Source organism: Lutra lutra, chromosome 17, assembly GCF_902655055.1.
Source record: "Lutra lutra chromosome 17, mLutLut1.2, whole genome shotgun sequence".
NCBI classification, from domain to species: domain Eukaryota; kingdom Metazoa; phylum Chordata; class Mammalia; order Carnivora; family Mustelidae; genus Lutra; species Lutra lutra.
In genome coordinates this window covers 52,718,065-52,737,026 of record NC_062294.1, presented here as the reverse complement: position 1 = coordinate 52,737,026, position 18,962 = coordinate 52,718,065, and the positions used below count along the sequence as shown (strand labels likewise).

Here is an 18,962-nt window from a genome sequence, read left to right as displayed (position 1 = left end):
GGGAAGCCAGGGTCTCCGACACCGTGGAGGCACTTAGGGGAGGCACATAGGGGATTGGATATGTACCTCTTCCCTTTTTGGTCTCTCTGAGATGTAAGTTTCCCTGGGTGAGCTAGGAAATAAGTATCGAGGTCTCCAGATAGCTAGATAGCTAAAAACTGGCGGGAAATGTAAGTATGCCTTGGTACCTGGGGGTAGGTGGGTGATGCTGTAGTCAGTTCCTATTTCCTGAGGTGATTTGAAGGGTTTGACTTCTGATTTCTCAACTGCTCTCCTTATAAACTGGGAACAGAAGAACTGTCCCTTCTCAATTGTCTCTCAACATGTCGCAAGTGTTTGATACACTTGGGGGAATGAATTTCCCAATCTCTGGACGAAGTGGTTAATCCTTAAATTCGGACTTGGAGAGACGCAAAGCCTGGGCCTAAGCAGGATAACCGCCCGCCCGGGGAAATACCTAGTGTATACTAAGCGCGCCCCATATTCACGCCTGTTGCACTAACCCGGAACCTTCAGGTTGCTACTCCCGTTTCCGGAGGGAGGGAAAGAAGGACGGAGGATTTACCAAGTCAGACGAGGTAACTCGGGGCAACTGTACTTCCGGTCTCCCCCCCCCACCCGCCCCCCGGGAGGAAGTGGGAGAAGCGGAGCGGGGAAAACAGCCCTCCTTTCCGGTGTAGGGGCACAGTTGAAGGAGCAACGAAGGAACGAGGAGTCGTTTGTAAGGTGAGTTCCAGGCGGTGGCGGGATAGTGTTGCTGCGATCTCCTTCCCGCGGCCTGGACTTCTGGGGTCCTGAGGGAGACAGCGATAGGATTTCGAATTCCCGACTCCCTGTCAATCATGAATAGAGCCCTCCAGGCCTCCAAGTTTGAAGCTGAACTACATCTCCCAGGAATCCCTGGAGGTAGCCAAGCCTCCATCCGCCAGTTCAGCTGAGAGTTGGTATTCCACGGTAGACGGCGGTGGGCCGGGGGTCCCAGGGGAAGGGGAGGCTGGGACTCTTGGTTGTATGGGAGGGGGGGGTTCCTAAGAAGTGGGAGTTGAGGAAGACGGATCCCGTACCTGCCTCAGTTTCCCAGACTGTGACAGGGAGGGCGAGAAGATTGTGCCCCCGCGGGCCGCCGCCTTTGCACCTTTTCGACAGCCGGTGCTTTCTCTTATTTGGTGTAGGGTTTAACCTTTTCGTCCGTGGAGTTCTGGGGTCCGGCCGACCTGGGCTCTCATCCCGACGGTGCTGTTGAGTCGGTGTGAACTTGGACCTCAAAGCGTTTTTACTTTAACGTTCTGTTATGAAAATGTTCAAACTTGGGGCGCCTGAGTGGCTCAGTCGTTTAAGCCTCTGTCTTCCGCTCAGGTCATGATCTCAGGGTCCTGAGATCGAGCCCCGGGTAGTGCTCCCCGCTTAGCGGGGAGTCTGCGTCTCCCCCTCCCTCTGCCTGCCACTGCACCTGCTTGTGCACCCCCCTTCTGTTAAATAAAACTAAAAAAAAAAAAGAAAAAAAATGTTCAAACTTACATAAAAGTGAAGGAATGATGTAAGTATCCGTACCACCCGGATTTACCGATTAGTAATCTTTTTGCCATACTGGCTTGACATACTGTTTTAATTAAATATGTAAGTCAAATCCTATCCATCGTGATATATTATCCCTAAAACTTTTAAGATGCATGTGTAAAAACGGGACATTGACATGACCGCGATACCATCATCACACTTTCCAAAAGCAAAAATTCTAGAGTATGACCTATTACTTGGTCAATCATCAAATCTTGTGGGCCAAAATGCCTTTTTAAAAAGTTTTATTTGTTTGAATCAAAATCTAGTCAAGTTATTGCTGTTATGTTTCTCAAATTCCTCTTAATTTAGAACAGTCCCCTCCATCCCACCCTTTTTTCTTCTTGGCATAATTGATTTATTTAAAAAAACTGGATCACGGGCGCCTGGGTGGCTCAGTGGGTTAAGCCGCTGCCTTCGGCTCAGGTCATGATCCCAGGTCCTGGGTTCGAGCCCCACATCGGGCTTTCTGCTCAGCAGGGAGCCTGCTTACTCCTCTCTCTCTGCCTGCCTCTCTGCTTACTTGTGATTTCTCTCTGTCAAATAAATAAATAAAATCTTAAAAAAAAAAAAAACCTGGATCACTTACTCTCTTGATCACCCCTTCTGGATACGAATTTGTCTTTTTCCTTGTAATCTCATTTTACTTATGATCTCCATGCCAGGGGTCAACAGGCCAAACCCAAATTCTGCTGATTTACCTTTTTTTTTTTTTTTTTTTAATAAAAATCAGTTTTATTTATATAGTTCACCCATTTAAAGTCTGCAATTCAGGGGTGCCTGGCTGGCTCAGTTGGAGGAGTGTGCAACTCTTGATCTCGAGGCCCTACGTTCTAGCCCCACCTTGGGTATGGAGATTACTTAAAAAAAAAAAAAAAGTATACAATTCAGTGGGGTGGTGGGGTTTTTTTTTGTGGTTTTATTTGTTTGGTCATTTTGCTTTTTAAGTAAATTCCACATCCGAGGAAGGGTTTGATCTCATGATGCAGGCATCAAGGGTCACCATGCTCTGCTGACTAAGCCAACCAGGTGCCCCTCAGTGGTCTTTAGTATATACAGAGAGCCGGGCAGCCATCACCATAGTCAGTTCTAGAACATTTTCATCACTCCAAAAAGAAACTCAATACCCGTGATCTGTCATACCCACCAACTCTCCCCTCCACCCAGCACTAATATGTCCTACTCTATTTCCTCTCGCTGTGGATATACCCAATCTGTACAGGTTACATAAATGGATTTTTTTTTAACTTCTTTTTTTTTTTTTCATTCAGCATCATGTTTTCAAGGTTAATGCAGGTTCGAGGTTAAATTCAAGGTTAATTCTGTAGCATGTATCAATACTTTCTTTTTATGGCGGAATACTGTTCCTTAGTCTAAGTTATACCATAGTTCATTCATTCATCAGTTGATGGACACTTGCGTTGTTTCCACTTTTTGGCTCTTCTGAATACTACAAACGTTTGTGTCCAAGTTTTTGGATGGATATGTTTTCATTTCCCTTGAAAGTGGAAATGCCGCATGAAACGGTAACTCTATGTTTCAGCTTTTGAGGAACCTCCAGACTTTTCCAAAGTGGCTGCCCCAGCTTCCATTCCCACTATTGGTGCATGAGGGTTCCAGTTTCTCTACACTTGTGGTTCTCTGACCTTTTGTTTGAAATTCCACTACTGGGCATGAACTGGTGTCTCATTATGGTTTTTCTGTTGTGTTCCCTTAATAAGTAATGAGGTGGAATTTTTTTATGTGCTTATTGGCCATTTGTCTGTCTTCATTGGAGAAAATGTTTATTCTGATCCTTTACCCAGTTTTATTTTATTTATTTATTTATTTATTTTTTAAGATTTTTTTTTTTTATTTTTATTTATTTGACAGAGAGAGATCACAAGCAGTCAGAGAGGCAGGCAGAGAGAGAGGAGGAAGCAGGCTCCCCGCTGAGCAGAGAGCCCGATGTGGGGCTCGATCCCAGGACCCTGAGACCACGACCTGAGCCGAAGGCAGCGGCTTAACCCACTGAGCCACCCAGGCGCCCCTATTTATTTATTTTTTTAAAGATTTTATTTATTTATTTGACAAAGAGAGAGATCACAAGTAGAGAGGCAGGCAGAGAGAGGGGCTCTCTCTCCAATGAGCAGAGAGCCCGATGTGGGACTCCATCCCAGGACCCTGAGATCATGACCTGAGCCAAAGGCAGTGGCTTAACCCACTAAGCCACCCAGGTGCCTCTCCAGTTTTATTTTATTTACTTATTTGTTTTTATTTTATTTTTAAAAAATATTTTCTTTATTTATTTGTCACAGAGAGAGAGAGAGCGCGAGAGCACAGGCAGGCAGAGGCAGAGGGAGAAGCAGGGCCCACCGCCCCCCCCCCCCCCCCCCCCCCCCCAGCAAGGAGCCCGATGCCAGGCTTGATCCCAGGACGCTGGGATCGTGACCTGAGCCAAAGGCAGCCGCTTACTGACTGAGCCACCCAGATGTCCCTTATTTATTTGTTTTTAAAGATTTTCTTTTTAGGGACGCCTGGGTGGCTCAGTCAGTTGGTTGAGTGTCTGCGTTTGGCTCAGGTCTTGATCCCAGAGTCCTGGGATCAAGCCCCACCCACGTCGGGCTCCCTACTGTGCGTCGAGACTGCTTCTCCCTCTCCCTCCACTCCTCCCCCTCCTCCTGCTCTCTCTCTCAAATAAATAAATAATTTTTTAAAAGGATTTTATTTATTTATTTGACAGACAGAGAGGGAGAGAAAGCGAGCACAAGCAGGGGGAATGGCAGAGGGGGAGGGAGAAGCAGGCTCCCCACTGAGCAGAGGATCCTGGGATCATGACCTGAGCCAAAGGCAGATGCTTAACCAACTGAGCCACCCAGTCACCCCTGATTTTTTTTTTTTTTTAAAGTAGGCTTCATGCCCAGCACAGAGCCCAACACAGGGCCCAAACCCATGACCCTGAGATCAAGAGTCGATAGCAGCTAACGGATCCTACCACAACCTGTGAGAGCCCTCCCAGGTGCCAGGCAGTGCTGGGACCCAGACGAGAGTCCTTTCCGGGCCCATCCTTCCCAGGGGCTCCTAGTCTGGAGGGAGAAATACGAAGAGATAGCCACTCTATTGGAGGTAACTCCGGGCATTATCAGAGCACCAAGGATCACCTAGTTCAGCCTGGAGAGACAAGCTTCCCACAGCTGCTCAATGGAGTCTAGGAGGAAAAAGGGGACAGAATTTCCAGGGGAGCAACGAGGCATAAGCTAGCTGTCCCACTCCACACTGAGAGTCAGACCCAGTGCCTCAGGCTGATGGTCAAGGCCACGGACTCAGGTGCCTGGTCAGACATCAGGTGCGGGTTGAGTACCTTCTCTGAGCCTTGTCCTTGTTTGGTTGCTTGTGTGGTTGTGGGATTCGGTGAAGTTAATACGTGTAAAATGTTTAGAACAGGGCCAGGTTCACTGAACCTCTGAAATAAACATTAGCCTTGTTTGTTTTTTTAAACATCAGCCATTATTTTTTAAAAAGATTTTGTTAGAGAGAGAGAGACAGAGCACAAGCAGGGGGGAGAGGGAGAAGCAGGCTCCTTACTGAGCAGGGGGTCTGATGTGGGGCTTGCTTCCAGGACCCTGGGATCAAGACCGGAGCCCAAGGCAGATGCTTAACTGACTGAGCCCCCCCAGGCACCCCTAAACATTAGCCATTATTAATAGAGAGTCTCACATGCTAACTTTTGCCCTTAGGGAACTCTCTCTGTACTGCTTACATCGTGTCCTATTTCTGTCTTCAATTTCCTTGAGTGTAATTAGCCTCTTGGTTTTCCTTTATTTATTTATTTATTTATTAAAGATTTTATTTATTTATTTGATAGACAGAGATCACAAGTAGGCAGAGAGGCAGGCAGAGAGAGAGGAGGAAGCAGGCTCCCCGCGGAGCAGAGAGCCTGATGTGGGGCTCGATCCCAGGACCCTGGGATCATGACCTGAGCTGAAGGCAGAGACTTGAACCCACTCAGCCACCCAGGCGCCCCTACTTATTTATTTTTTAATATTTTATTTCTTTATTTGACACAGAGATCACAACTAGGCAGAGAGGCAGGCAGAGAGAGAGGGAGAAGCGGGCTCCCTGCTAAGCAGAGAACCCCATGCGGGACTCCATCCCAGGACCCTGAGATCATGACCCAAGCCGAAGAAGGCAGAGGCTTAACCCACTGAGCTACGCAGGTGCCCTTGGTTTTCCTTTAACACAGAAGCCTCCACACCTCTGGAATGGCCAGACACATGCCATTTTCGGGAGCGGGTGTGGAGCATTCTCTAGGTTCTCGAAGGGATCACCGGCCCCACCAAAAAGGTTAAGGACCCCTGGCTCAGGATTCAAGCAAACCAACTGCAGAAAAAGATAGCTGGGAGAGAAGCAGTGATTTGAACACCAGATAGGTAGTAGATGTTACGGAATCATCAGTGGGTCAGTGGTACTGTGGCCACGGTTTTTTAAAATCCTATCTCGGCACGGTGCTGTTCGAGCAGGATCCTGGAAAGCACTTGGATTAGTGGCTAGTTTGACTGAGGGACTGGATTTTCTAGTTCTTTAATTTCAGTTTAGGTTTTTTAAGATTTTATTTATTCATCTGAGGACTGGGGTTGGGGCAGGAAGAGGGAGAAGCAGACTCCCTGCCGAGCAGGAAGCCTGACACGGGCATCCATCCCAGGATCCATGGGATCATGAACAGAGCCAAAGGCAGCTGCCCAACTGACTGAGCCACCCAGGGGCCCCTCATTTTCATTCACTTAAATTGTTGCACCAACATTTGATTCAGTTATTGGAAAGCTTTTAAGTGTGCTTGGAACAAAGGGGATATACGAATGCACCTTTGCAGCGGGAAATCCCAAAACCTAAATGGAGGTCACGGGTTTCTGGTGAAAATTTCGTGTCTGCATTGAAACGGCCTGAAAGACAAAAATGCGTTCCGGAGGGTGAAGCCTCCGTACAAAGGGGAATGGGTTGGCCCCGTACTCCCTTCCTGGAAGGACTGACATCTGCCACGTGGTCAAGAAGGCGGTCCCACAGCCTGCTTGCCTGGGTTCGAATCCTGGCTCCGTGGGTTCCTAGCTGGGGGATCCCGGGAACCTGTCTTCTGCCTGGGAAAGCGGGCATGATGATGAGTGGCTGTCGTTTTGGATAGTTCCCTCTCTGAAACACCAGTGACAGCAGATGGCAGTAGTTCCATTTTCTATTTTGGAATTGGCCTTAATGAGGAGACAGTACAGAGCGGTGGGTGGAGAGCTCAACTTCCAGAGAAATCCTGGCCCTGCCACCTGGCAGCCCTTCAACCCTTGGCCAGTGGTTCTTAAATTCTTTGGTCTCAATGTCTTAAAAGTCATTGAGGACTCCCGAGAACTTCCGTTTTTGTGAGCGCTACCTATCAATATTTGCTGTATCAGAAATTAAAACTGATGCTAAAAAATTTTTTGTTTTTGAGTTATAATTCCCGTAACACAAAATTCATCCATTGAAAGTAGCATATTCATGGGGTGCCTGGCTAGTTCAGGCAGTAGAGCGTGCGACTCTTGATCTTGGGGTTGTGGGTCTAAGCCCCACAATGGGAGTCCTTAAAAATAAAAATCTTTTAGGGGGCGCTTGGGTGGCTCAGTCAGTTAAGCCTCTGCCTTCAGCTCAGGTCATGATCCCAGGGTCCTGGGATCCAGCCCTGCGTCAGGCTCCCTGCTCCCTGAGAAGCCTGCTTCTCCTTCTCCCATTCCCCCTGCTTGTGTTCCCTCTCTGTCTCTCTGTCAAATAAATAAATAAATAAAATCTTTAAAAAAAATTTTTTTTAAACCCAAGGACATGAAAGCACATATTCAGTTAGTAGTCAGAGCAGTGACATCCTCATGTCACACAGTCTCCAGAAAACTCCATGGTACCCTTGTGAGAGAATAAGAGTCACAAAGGCAAACACATTTTAGTATTATTATGGATATAGTTTGTGGACGCCCTGAAAGCATCTTAGGGAACCCCCCACCAGGGTCCCCGGACCAACAGAGACTGTTGCTATCATTGCCGGACCAATTTATTTATTTATTTATTTATTTATTTATTTAATTTATTTATTTGACAGACAGAGATCACAAGTAGGCAGAGAGGCAGGCAGAGAGAGAGAGGAAGGGAAGCAGGCTCCCCGCTGAGCAGAGAGCCTGATGCGGGGCTCGATCCCAGGACCCTGGGATCATGACCTGAGCTGAAGGCAGCGGCTTTAACCCACTGAGCCACCAAGGCGCCCCATTGCCGGACCAATTTTTAAAGAAAAAGAAAAAGAAAAGAGATGCTCCCTCCGTAGCTGCTTCTCTCACTCTTGGAGGGAAAGTGTCCCTGGCCATGAAGCTGAAGAGCGTAGAAGCCCCAGTTGTTTGGCCACAAGACAAGCATCCCAGTGCCAAATACTGCAGAGGGTCAAGGCAGTTGACGACTAAGAATAGAGCGGAGAATTTGTCCAGGAGGAGGTCAGCGCGACCTTCGGGAGTGGCAGTAGGGGAGTGGGGGGCTGGGGCGGAAGCCAGAGGGCCCCGGGGAGGAGCGGGTGGCAGGGGAGCCAGGGGAGACAGCAGGTGCTGGACACTTGCTCAAAAGCTTGGGGGAAGAGGGAAGGTCAGAGGAGGGTCTGTGGGTCACACTGGTGTATTTCACCGAGGTTAACTCCAGCAGCCAGCACTGTGACTGCCGCTGGGGTGGTGACCACGAGGGCAGATACATTTGTCAGAACGCATCAGACTGAGTCCGGAAGGTCAATGCGTTTATTCTGTCCCTATACCGAAGACCAGAAATTAGTCCTGAGGGCAGACGCCAGCCGGTAGGGGGAGAGCGAGATCCACGGCTCAAAGAGAGGTTTGCCGTTCAAGTTCTGTATGTGAAAGCCAAGTCTCCGAAGACAGCCAGAAGAGGGGCGTAAAGACAGAGCTGCTATTTGCATTCTGGGAGCCCGCGGTTACGCCCCCACCCCCACCCCCACGCCGGCCTTCTGGATCTTTCTTGCAGCCAGAGAGCTGGAGAGAATATTTCCCCAACACCCGCTGTGTGCTGGGTTCGGAGCAACTCACGCAGTTCTCACGGCAGTCCCGTCCTGTCAGCGAGATCCCGCGGTTATTCCCACTTTTTGCCAAATTAAGCCAAGGCTCAGGGAAAGGAAATGGCCAACCCCGGACTCGAGGTCATCTTGCCCAATCCTTGATCCCTATAACCTGAAGCCCCTGGTCGGTCCCTACCCCGTCTGCACAGTGTGTACCCTCCTTTGTATGGTCTTCTTTAAAATGTACTGTCCTTGGGGTGCCTGGGTGGGCCAGTCGGTTAACATTTGCCTTCAGCTCAGGTCATGATCCCAGGACCCTGGGATCGAGCCCCTCGTTGGGCTCCCTGCTCAGCAGGAAGTCTGCTTCTCCCTCTCCTTCTGCAGCTTCCCCCGCTTGTGCTCTCTCTCATTCTCTCTCTGTGTGTCAAATGAATAAATAAAATCTTAAAAAAAAAAAAAAAGTACCACCTTGGGCACGTGTAGACTGGCAGCGATCCTGTTTCATTTCTTACTTTTTTCCCCTTACTTTTCATACCCAGTATTGCCCTAACATCCACCCATGATGCCTCGCACACGTCCAGCGGGTTGCATCCCACCAGCTGGGTGGTCTCCAGGGGGGACCCATCAGCACCCATTCTCCCAGGGAGGGAGGTCCATTTGCCTTTGAGTCCCCTCCGGTGCAAATGACACTGCTGTGGACATCTGTGGGCATGCTCCAGCGCAGATGTCTCTGATGATGTCTTTGGGGGCACGTCACCCAAGTACAGAGTCGCCCGCGCTTCCTTTGCTAACGTTCCAAACACCAGCCTGTGTTCTGGGCGGCTGACCCTGTCCACGGTCCCCGCCGCAGTGCGCAGTCAGCCCTGCTAGGAGGGTCGTTTCAATGATGTGAATTTTTTCCGGTGCAGTTGGTAACGATAGACAACAGTTTGAGCAGAATGCGGATTTCACCTCTGCTTATGGAGGCTCTCGCCCACCCCGGAGAAAGAGGACAGCATTCAGTTGTGTGAGCCTGTGGGAACCCACAAAGCGCGCACACACTCCCCACCCCAGAATGGAGCTTCTCCGAGGCCCCTCGCTTCCCCCATGTGTGCCAGGAGACACACTCAGCCTCATCTGCCGCTAGAACTTTTTTTGGATTTCAGATCACCCTCCTTCTACTGCCTCGCAGTAACTCACACGCGCACCCCCTCCAGTGCCTGCTTCCGCAAGCAAGCGGAGCGTGGGTCTTTTTCAAAGTCAAATGCCGTCTTCCTTTCTGGGGTGTATAGATACCTCGTAAGCACTGTCCTCCCCTGGGGGCGCCTGACTGGCTCAGTCAGTCACACGTCTGTTTTCAGCTCAGGACATGACCTCAGGGTGCTGGGATCGAGCCCGGCGGCAGGCAGGGAGCCCGCTTCTCCCTCCGCTCCTACCCCCACTCGTGCGTGCACTCTCCCTCAAATAAATAAAATCTTTAAAAAGAATTAAAGAAATAAAATGCAGATCAGAGAAGGAACAGCCCATTAAGTCTTGTTCTGCAGCCCCTCCAGCAGTTTGTTTAAAATAAATAATTTCCTCCCCTGACTCACGCCCAGTTTTCCCATCTGGAGGGGGCAGGGGCAGATCAGCTATGAAGGCCCCCACCTCCCTCCACCACAGCCTCGAAACTGTCCCCTCCGTCCCTCAGGATGACGCGGCATGGCAAAAACTGCACAGCCGGAGCCGTCTACACCTACCATGAGAAGAAGAAGGACACAGGTACGGGGTTTGGGAGGGGGACAAATGTCTCTTGAAGTCACCATCCCCGCTCTACCTCTCTGGTTGTACCTTCGGCGCATGTCTGCCCCTGCCCTCCACGGATGACTTATGAGGAACAGCCTATGTGATCCTGTACTCTCCTCCCAGCCCTGTAATGGGCACTTCTGTACGTGACCTCACCTAAGACTCCCGACCACCCACTGAGGAAGGAACCGAATCGCCGTTGTCATGGCTGTGTTCCAGCGGCAGAAACTGAGGCCCAGAGAGATATACGGCCTTGAGTTGGGGCAGAGGGGCAGAGGGTGAGGGGAGTCAGCCTTGAGCCTCTCTACCTGGCTACCTCGGTGACAGGGCCTGCCTGTCTGTCACTTACCCTCCAGATGAACACCTTCCTGTGGGTTGTACCCCTATCCCCAGCATAGAGACACACAGACTGCCTGTTTCTCAGAGGTTCCACCCCCCCCCGCCTCCCCCTTCCCCCCTACCCCCTGCTGCCTCCAAGATCTCTCTGTGCCTTTCTCTTGGGGTTTGGCAAAGGCCACATCTCCTGGCACCCCATCCCTCTGTCTCTGTCCCCAGCGGCCTCGGGCTACGGGACCCAGAATATTCGACTGAGCCGGGATGCTGTCAAGGACTTTGACTGCTGCTGCCTCTCTCTGCAGCCCTGTCATGACCCTGTCGTCACGTGAGCTGGGGACCTGCATGGAGGGGGCCGCATGTGGGGGTCTGGCCGCCCGCATAGCCGGGGCACCCAGGGCAAGCCCCTTCACCTCTCAGAGCCTCAGTGTGCTCATCCAAGACACGGGCGTGATCCTAACGTGTTCCACGGGGTGTGGAAATGAATGTCTTAGGGTTAGGGTTAGGGAGCTGCGCCGAGCACCCAGTGACCTGCTCCCTGTAAAAGGCGTTAATGGGTGCTCAGGGCAGGGAGCCAACACTTCTCACCCTGTTCTGTCCTCACAGCCCGGATGGCTACCTGTATGAGCGGGAGGCAATCCTGGAGTACATTTTGCACCAGAAGAAGGAGATCGCCAGGCAGATGAAGGTGATGGGGATGGGGGTGGGACGGGGGAGGGGCAGGCGGATCTGATGCTGAGCTCACAAGCAGAACCACCCTGGGCTTCCTTTCTGAGTTCCTTTTCCCTCTGAACCTTCCCTCGCTCTTCCCGCAGCCTGGTGCACCACCCCTCCCACTTCCCCTTAAATCCTTCTGCTGCTGGTTCAGCCCAGGAGTTGCCTCCTCTGACCTGCTAGTGCAGAGCCCCCCAGGGTCTGCCCTTGCCACGGCTTCTCTTGACACTTGTTGGGTTGTGATTCTGTCTGAGGCCAACACGTGCCCACTTCCCCCACAGATCTCTTGCCCGCCCCCTGGCCCTAGGTTCTCCTCGAATGCTTGTTGAGAGAATTGATGTCACCTCATCTCTCTGGGCCTTCATTTCAGTGGCTCCAAAATGAGCCGATGGGGCCAAATTGGGCAGCGCAGGGCAGGCGGGAGACCCGCACAGATCAGAATTTAAAGGGCCTTTACTTGGAGCCACTCCCACTTCCCATGGGTGAACTATTTTCATGGATAGGAAGGACCCGGTTTATCACCGTGTTTGAGGCACAGCTGGCCTGCCGCCCTCCTTTCCCGGCCAGGCTTCCCAGACCTCCAGAAACACGGAGGGCTGATTCTTGCTGAGCCATCTGTCTTGAGCGAGTGGCTTCCCCGGCGCCCGTGATCCCCCGCTTGGTCTAGTGGCTGCCTGGGTTCTCCCTCATCACGGTGACCACGCCAGATACCCCTCCCCCACAGCAGCAGTCACCTGCAGTGCTCTCCTCCCCCACCCGGGGTGGCCAATCTCAGATCTCAGCCCCGCGTCCCTGCATCCGCGCACACGCACACCCACACCACCTGCGCAGCCCAGGCTCCGCGAATGTGAAGTGCTCCTCACTCTCCTGGAACTCACCTCCAGGGCAGGACGGGGTCTGTAGTACCTACACTCTACAATAGAACGTGTGGCCCACAGGTACATTTATGGAGCGCTTGCTATGTGCCAGGCAAGGTTTTAAGCGTTTCCAAAAATCATCCTGCATAACCCGGTGAGCCTGCGAGGTAGGTCGTGGTTGTTAGCCCATTTTACAGACGAAACAGACCAGAAGTCACAGCGCTTACTGGAAGCCACAGAGCTCATCAGTGACCGAGGCAAGGTTTAAATCTGGGCATCTGTCTCCTGCCAAGCGGCGGACCGCTCTGCTGCCCAGGAATAGAGAAGCCACTGAGTCCCAAGCCAGCTAAATGGGAGATGACCTCTGTGCCCTGCAGGAGGGGAAGGGACAAGCAAGGGCAGCAGAGCCACACCGTAGATCACAGCATAATAAAGGTTCACACCCTGGCAGTCACCAGCCTCTGGGAACAGTACCAGGATTGTCCCCTTTGTTGGCCTCAGTTTACCCACCTGTGAAATGGGAAGAGCCACCATCAGACTCGCAACCCGCAGGGAGACGCACAGTCCACTTTTTTCTGGCTGTCCACAGGCCTACGAGAAGCAGCGGGGGGCCCGGCGGGAGGAGCAGAAAGAGCTGCAGCGGGCTGCGGCCCAGGACCAGGTGCGGGGCTTCCTGGAGAAGGAGGCAGCCATCGTGAGCCGGCCCCTCAACCCCTTCACGCCCAAGGCAGCCTCTGGGAACAGCCCAGGTGAGGGGGAGCAGACTTGCAAGTGAGTGGGGGTCCCTCGGGGCCGGGTGCCTCCCCAGGTGTGGCAGCTCAGCCCGTTTCCCCCGGCAGATGATGCCCGACCTGGGTCCAGTGCAGGCCCCACAAGCAAGGACAAGGACAAGGACAAAGCACTGCCCAGCTTCTGGATCCCGTCGCTGACCCCCGAGGCCAAGGCCACCAAGCTGGAGAAGCCTGTGAGCATCCCCAGCGCCCTGTGTCCACTTGGGCCCAGAGGGCCAGAAGCCCCCAGGGTCCCTTCCCTGCCTGGCACACACCCCCTCCCTCCTCCCCGCAGTCCTTAACTACACCAGGCCCCAGCCCTGCCCGCTGACCCTGCCTCCTTTCTGTCCTGCGCAGTCGCGCATCGTGACGTGCCCTATGTCCGGGAAGCCACTGCGCATGTCGGACCTGACCCCTGTGCGCTTCACGCCGCTCGACAGCTCCGTGGACCGCGTGGGGCTCATCACACGCAGTGAGCGCTACGTGTGCGCTGTGACCCGCGACAGCCTGAGCAACGCCACGCCTTGCGCCGTGCTGCGGCCCTCGTGAGTCCCGCGAGTCACCCGGGGGAGGATCCTGGGACTGGGGGGGCGGGACGGGGCTCGGGGGTGTGGCTCTCCTTCTTGGGGGCGGGGCCTCTGATTGGTGCCCGCCACCCTCACGCTCACCGTAGTGGGGCTGTGGTCACCCTGGAGTGCGTGGAGAAGCTGATTCGGAAAGACATGGTAGACCCCGTGAATGGGGAGAAGCTGACAGACCGCGACATCATCGTGCTGCAACGGGTGAGCCGCGGCCTCGCTCGCCGAGGCCCCGCCCCCTCCCCCCCGGGATCACGCCCCTCGCGGGAGGCCAGCCTCCTCCACAGCCCCACCCGCGCCCTTCCACCCGGGTCCTGCCTTACCTTATAGGGTTTAGGACTCTCCCACCTCGCTGCAGCCTGACCTGCCCCCAACTTGGCCTTGTCCCCACCTCCCCAGGGCGGTACAGGCTTCGCGGGCTCCGGAGTGAAGCTGCAGGCTGAGAAGTCGAGGCCGGTGATGCAGGCCTGAGTGCACGGGAGACCAAATAAACGGGCTGGAACTCAGTGGCCTCGTGGTGCCTTCCTTGGCCGCGCTGGAGCCCTAGGGCCCTCCTGGGCAGCCCTCCAGCCCGTGCCGCGACCAGAATCTGAAGGCGCGGGCTAATTATGTTAGAGGTGGTCTGACGTTAGGAGTAAAACCTGGAGTGAATGCACATGCCCGGCATCAACATTGAGTAAGAGTGGCCCGAAGTCCCAGTGCGAAGCGCGAGCGCACGAAGGCGTCACGTGAACAGGCTAAGTAGAAATCCCCCTGCATCGTTCTGTCTTATGCCACACTGGAAGCCGGTGAGATCTCCCGGATAGCCTCTCTGAAAGCCGTGTGCTGAGAGCAAGCCCCTGGGACCCAGTCTAGAGAAGGCAGTCGGGAGCCCTCCTCTCTGAAACGACTGCAGAGGCCAAGAGCAAGAAGAAGGCCCTCCTCCGAGCCTTGCATAGGCTGCGGGGGGCACAGGACCTGGCAGGGGTGAGGAGCACAGCCTGCAAGGGCGAGGAAGCTGCAGAGCGTGGCGCCTGGCCCGCCCGCCTGCAGTCGGCTTGGCTGGGAGCACAGGGGCTCAGAGCTTTGCGTTTAATGACCATTGGCTCCCAAAAGCAACCCCGGGCAGTGTGCGAGGCAGAGCGTAGAGTCAGGCAGAGATCAGAAAGATCAAGCCTTCACATTCCTGCCTCCCCAAGCAGATCCTTCCAGATCTTTCTCCACGTAGGTACACACTGCAGTGTTTTCAACCAACGTGACCTCTCAGGGCACATACCATTCTGTTCAGTGAACAAGCTCGACCTTTTCACTTCTGTAAAAGATCTCATCTAATGCCCAGACCCAATTCAGGGGGCCAGGAAGTATCCTTCACTGCCCTTTGCTGAAGCCCCTTTGGCTGTGGAGGAAGGCTGTAGCAGGAGGGTGGGCGGTGTCATCCTTGCACCCTGGGGAGCCCCCCACACCCAGAATTTGCTCTCTTAAATACTTCCAGAACCTTCCTTTTGTCCCTAAGGGGCCTCACACCCTACTCTTGGGACCCCAATCCCTGGAAACGTTGCAGCTGCCATTCAAGGAGCCCATTCAAGGGCCTGTCAATCTACAGTTCTCTTGAGTCCTGGCCATGGTACTGGAAGAGGGACATTTGTACCCATTTCACAGAAGAGCCCACAGAGTCAGCAGTCTGCCCAAAGTTGTAGCAGAAGCCAAGTTCACTTCGAAGTCAGCCACCTGCAGAGACCTCCCCACCCCAGCCCTTCCTCCCCTAGGTAATCCCACCCTGGTACCCCAGAAACCTCTGCCCCTTAACAAACTCCCACCTAACGGTTTCTACCCAGAGTATTTAAAGTCACCCCCTTGGTCCCTAAATGCCCCCAATCCTCAACCTCTTTCTCAAGAGCCACAACCACCCCTGGGTCCTTCCAATTCTCTCTCAGCCCCTTCAGGGACTCCAGTCTTGCTTATGTGTGTTCAGACCATACCCCAAATAAAAGCTTCAAGGAGTGATTGGGGCACCTGGGTGGCTCAGTGGGTTAAGCCTCTGCTTTCGGCTCAGGTCGTGATCCCAGGGTCCTGGGATCGAGCCCCGCATTGGGCTCTCTGCTCAGCAGGGAGCCTGCTTCCCCCTCTCTCTCTGCCTGCCTCTCTGCCTACTTGTGATCTCTCTCTCTCTTTCTCTGTCAAATAAATAAAATCTTAAAAAAAAAAATAAAAGCTTCAAGGATTCCCAGTCTTGCACCTTTGTTTCCACAAGGAACCCAAATCCCACTGATTCACAGGCCCTTTGAGACACCCTCTGTGGGGAGGCGGCAATGGGGTATGTACCCAAGTCCTCGCTCCAAGAAGGTAGTTTCCTTTGAGGTTTTGAAGGTGACAAGGAGAGGAAGCAAGAGTCTGACCACAGCTTCAATTACATCAGCAGGAGGGAGAGAAGTGGAAAAAAAGGATGCCTCTTAGCAGAGGTTCCAGAGACACTGGTCTAAAGCTGAGAGCAAGAAAGGGGAGGCAGGGCTTACCCCTAGCAGTGCCTTCCTACAGGGGCTCCAGCCTCAACTGGCTCATGGAGGGCACAGAAAACTGAAACTCTTCTTTTTTTTTTTTTTTTTTTTGAGAGAGAGAGAGAATCTTTTTTTTTTTTTTAAAGATTTTATTTATTTATTTGACAGAGAGATCACAAGCAGTCAGAGAGGCAGGCAGAGAGAGAGGAGGAAGCAGGCTCCCTGCTGAGCAGAGAGCCCGATGCGGGACTCGATCCCAGGACCCTGAGATCATGACCCGAGCCGAAGGCAGCGGCCTAACCCACTGAGCCACCCAGGCGCCCGAGAGAGAGAATCTTAAGTTCCAACTCAGGGCACCATTTGGGGCTCGATCTCACAATCCTGAGATCATGACCTGAGCCGAAATCAAGAATCAGACGCTTAAACTGAGGGAACCACCAAGGTGCCGCTACGATTTTTTTTTTTTTTTTTTAAATATCATTAGATCTGGGGCGCCTGGGAAGCTCTGTTGGTTAAGCATCAGCCTTCGCGTCAGGTCATGATCCTGGGTCTTGGGATTGAACCCCTGTCTCACTGCCTTACTCAGTGGGGAGCCTGCTTCTCCCTCTCCCTCTGCCGCATGCCGCTCTGCCGACTTGTGGTCTCTCTCTGTCAAATAAATACATAAAATCTTAAAAAAGGTGGGGGGCACCTGGGTGGCTCAGTGGGTTAAGCCTCTGCCTTGGGCTCAAGTCACGATCTCAGGGTCCTGGGATCAAGCCCTGCATCAGGCTCTCTGCTCAGCGAGGAGCCTGCTTCCCCTCCTCTCTGCCTGCTGCTCTGCCTACTTGTGATCTCTTTCTCTCTGTCAAATAAATAAAATCTTAAAAAAAAAAAGGAAGATCTGACATCATTAGAGGCTTCTCCCCGGCTGCTTTCAAAATCACGTGGATTCACACCACCCTCATCTAGACATGTGGGGGGCCACAGCAGAAAGAACTGAAAACAGAAACAGTTCAGAAGTTCCTTCTGGAGAAAACAGGTTTCTTTTTTTTTTTACCCCACTGGCCCGCATGGAAACTGGAGCAATAATTTGACCAAACCCAGTCAAAGCTTAACATACGTGGATCCCGTGGCCCCACAATCTCACTCCGCTGACATACACACTCAAGAGACGCACACACATGCCCAAGAAAACACGAACTAGAATGTTCACAGTAAGGGGCGCCCAGCTGGCTCAAGTCAGAAGAGTGTGTGACTCTTGATCTCTTGAGTTTGAGCCCCATGTTGGGTTTTAGAGATTACTTAAAGGTAAAATCTTTTTTTTTTTTTTTAAGATTTTATTTATTTGACACAGAGTGTGTGTACAAGCAGCAGGAGCAGCAGGCAGAGGAAGAGGGAGAAGCAGGCTGGGAGCCTGGTGCAGGGGCTTGATCCCAAGATCCTGGGATCATGACCTGAGCTGAAGGCAGAGGCTTTAACCCACTGAGCCACCCAGGCGCCCAATAAATAAAATCTTTAAAAAATAAAAAAATAATTTAAAAAATACCTGGGTTTGGTAGCTTCACTTTCTTAAGAAAAGAAAGAAAGAAAAGAAGGAAGGAAGGAAGAAGGAAAGAAAGAAAAGGAAAAGAAAGAAAGGTAGGTGGAAAGAAGGAAGGAAGGAAAAAAGAAAGTTCACAGCAGCTCTGTTTGCAATCCCTGTGTCTGGGAATAACTGGAAAGCTTATGAACAGACTAGATGAATTGTGGGCCACACATAGTGGAGTGAAAAGGAAGGAATCATCTTCCTAGTACGAGTCCAGGCAGCGTGATTCCACTTCTCTAAAGTAAGTAAGCAAAACTGTGCTGTTTGAAATCAAGATAGTGGTTATCTTTGTGGAAGCCATGTCTGGGCACTGCTAGGGACTGAGAGATGATATTCTGCTTCTTGACCTGAACACTAGCTACAAGCGTGTGTGCACGGTTTGTAAAAATTCATTTCACCAAACACTTGAGTTGCGGACATCATGTATGTTAAAAAACTTACTGAAATTCACAGCAATAACAAAGAAATGTGCTTGGCAATTTGGCAACGTCTACCAAATTCATAAATTCCACTTCTAGGAACTTATCTGCAATTAAACTCATGGAAAATTCCAGATATGCTAGAGCTTTCTGTGCAACATCGTTTAGAAAAGACTGGAAACAGGGCCCCTGGGTGGGTCAGTTAGATGTCTGCCTTTGGCTCAGGTCATGATCCTGGGGTTCTGGGATGGAGTCCTGCATCGGGCTCCCTGCTCAGGGGGGAGCCTGCCTCTCCCTCTCCCACTCCCCCTGCTTGTGTTCCCTCTCTCGCTCTGTCCCTCTCTGTCAAATAAATAAGTAAAATCTTTAAACAAAATTAAAAAGACTGGAAACAGCCTCAGTGGTGGTCATTGGAGAACTAGTTAGATTTTTATGGGTTGAATTGAAATAGTCTTCAAAATATATTCCCAAGGCACCCTCCCCCCCCACTGGTTCAGTTAGGGAAGCATGTGACTCTTGACCTCGTGGCAATGAGTTTGAGTCCCACGTTGGGTGTAGAGATTACTTAAATAAATACATTTAAATATATAGTCTTTATTATCTCAATAAAAAAATTATGAAAGTTAAAAATCAGAGGATTCTGATTTTTAAAAAATTATGTGAAACAAGAAAGGTTAAAAAAATATTGTTAGTCATCTGCTATCTTTTCTATTAAAAAGAAAAACAGTGGGGCGCGTGGGTGGCTCAGTGGGTTAAAGCCTCTGCCTTTGGCTCAGGTCATGATCCCAGGGTCCTAGGATCGAGCCTCGCATAGGGCTCTCTGCTCAGCAGGGAGCCTGCTTCCTCCTCTCTCTCTCTGCCTGCCTCTCTGCCTACTTGTGGTCTCTGTCAAATAA

At 51.8% G+C, this 18,962-nt stretch overlaps 1 protein-coding gene across 5 annotated transcripts; it reads left to right on the top strand.

Annotated features, from left to right (window-relative positions):
• Positions 1 to 5: 5 nt before the first annotated feature.
• NOSIP (nitric oxide synthase interacting protein) lies at positions 6 to 14,110 on the top strand. Of its 5 annotated transcripts, XM_047710222.1 has the most exons (11): positions 221 to 578; positions 681 to 726; positions 4,448 to 4,662; positions 10,260 to 10,330; positions 10,910 to 11,015; positions 11,294 to 11,375; positions 12,848 to 13,007; positions 13,098 to 13,222; positions 13,386 to 13,573; positions 13,702 to 13,810; positions 14,006 to 14,110. In XM_047710222.1, the coding sequence occupies exons 4-11, from the start codon at positions 10,261 to 10,263 to the stop codon at positions 14,075 to 14,077; spliced, it is 912 nt and encodes a 303-aa protein (XP_047566178.1). In that variant the 5' UTR covers positions 221 to 578; positions 681 to 726; positions 4,448 to 4,662; position 10,260; the 3' UTR covers positions 14,078 to 14,110. The 5 variants fall into 5 exon arrangements, with proteins under 5 accessions (XP_047566175.1, XP_047566178.1, XP_047566177.1 ...); XM_047710221.1 differs by lacking the exon at positions 4,448 to 4,662; XM_047710219.1 differs by lacking the exons at positions 221 to 578; positions 681 to 726; positions 4,448 to 4,662 and adding an exon at positions 6 to 170.
• The last annotated feature ends 4,852 nt before the right edge of the window (positions 14,111 to 18,962 follow it).

Excerpts from the sequence above, each read along its gene's own strand:
- NOSIP (XM_047710219.1), top strand. Across the intron at positions 10,331-10,909 it reads TGAGAAGAAGAAGGACACAG|CGGCCTCGGGCTACGGGACC; the intron begins GTACGGGGTTTG and ends CTCTGTCCCCAG. Across the intron at positions 13,574-13,701 it reads TGCGCCGTGCTGCGGCCCTC|TGGGGCTGTGGTCACCCTGG; the intron begins GTGAGTCCCGCG and ends CGCTCACCGTAG.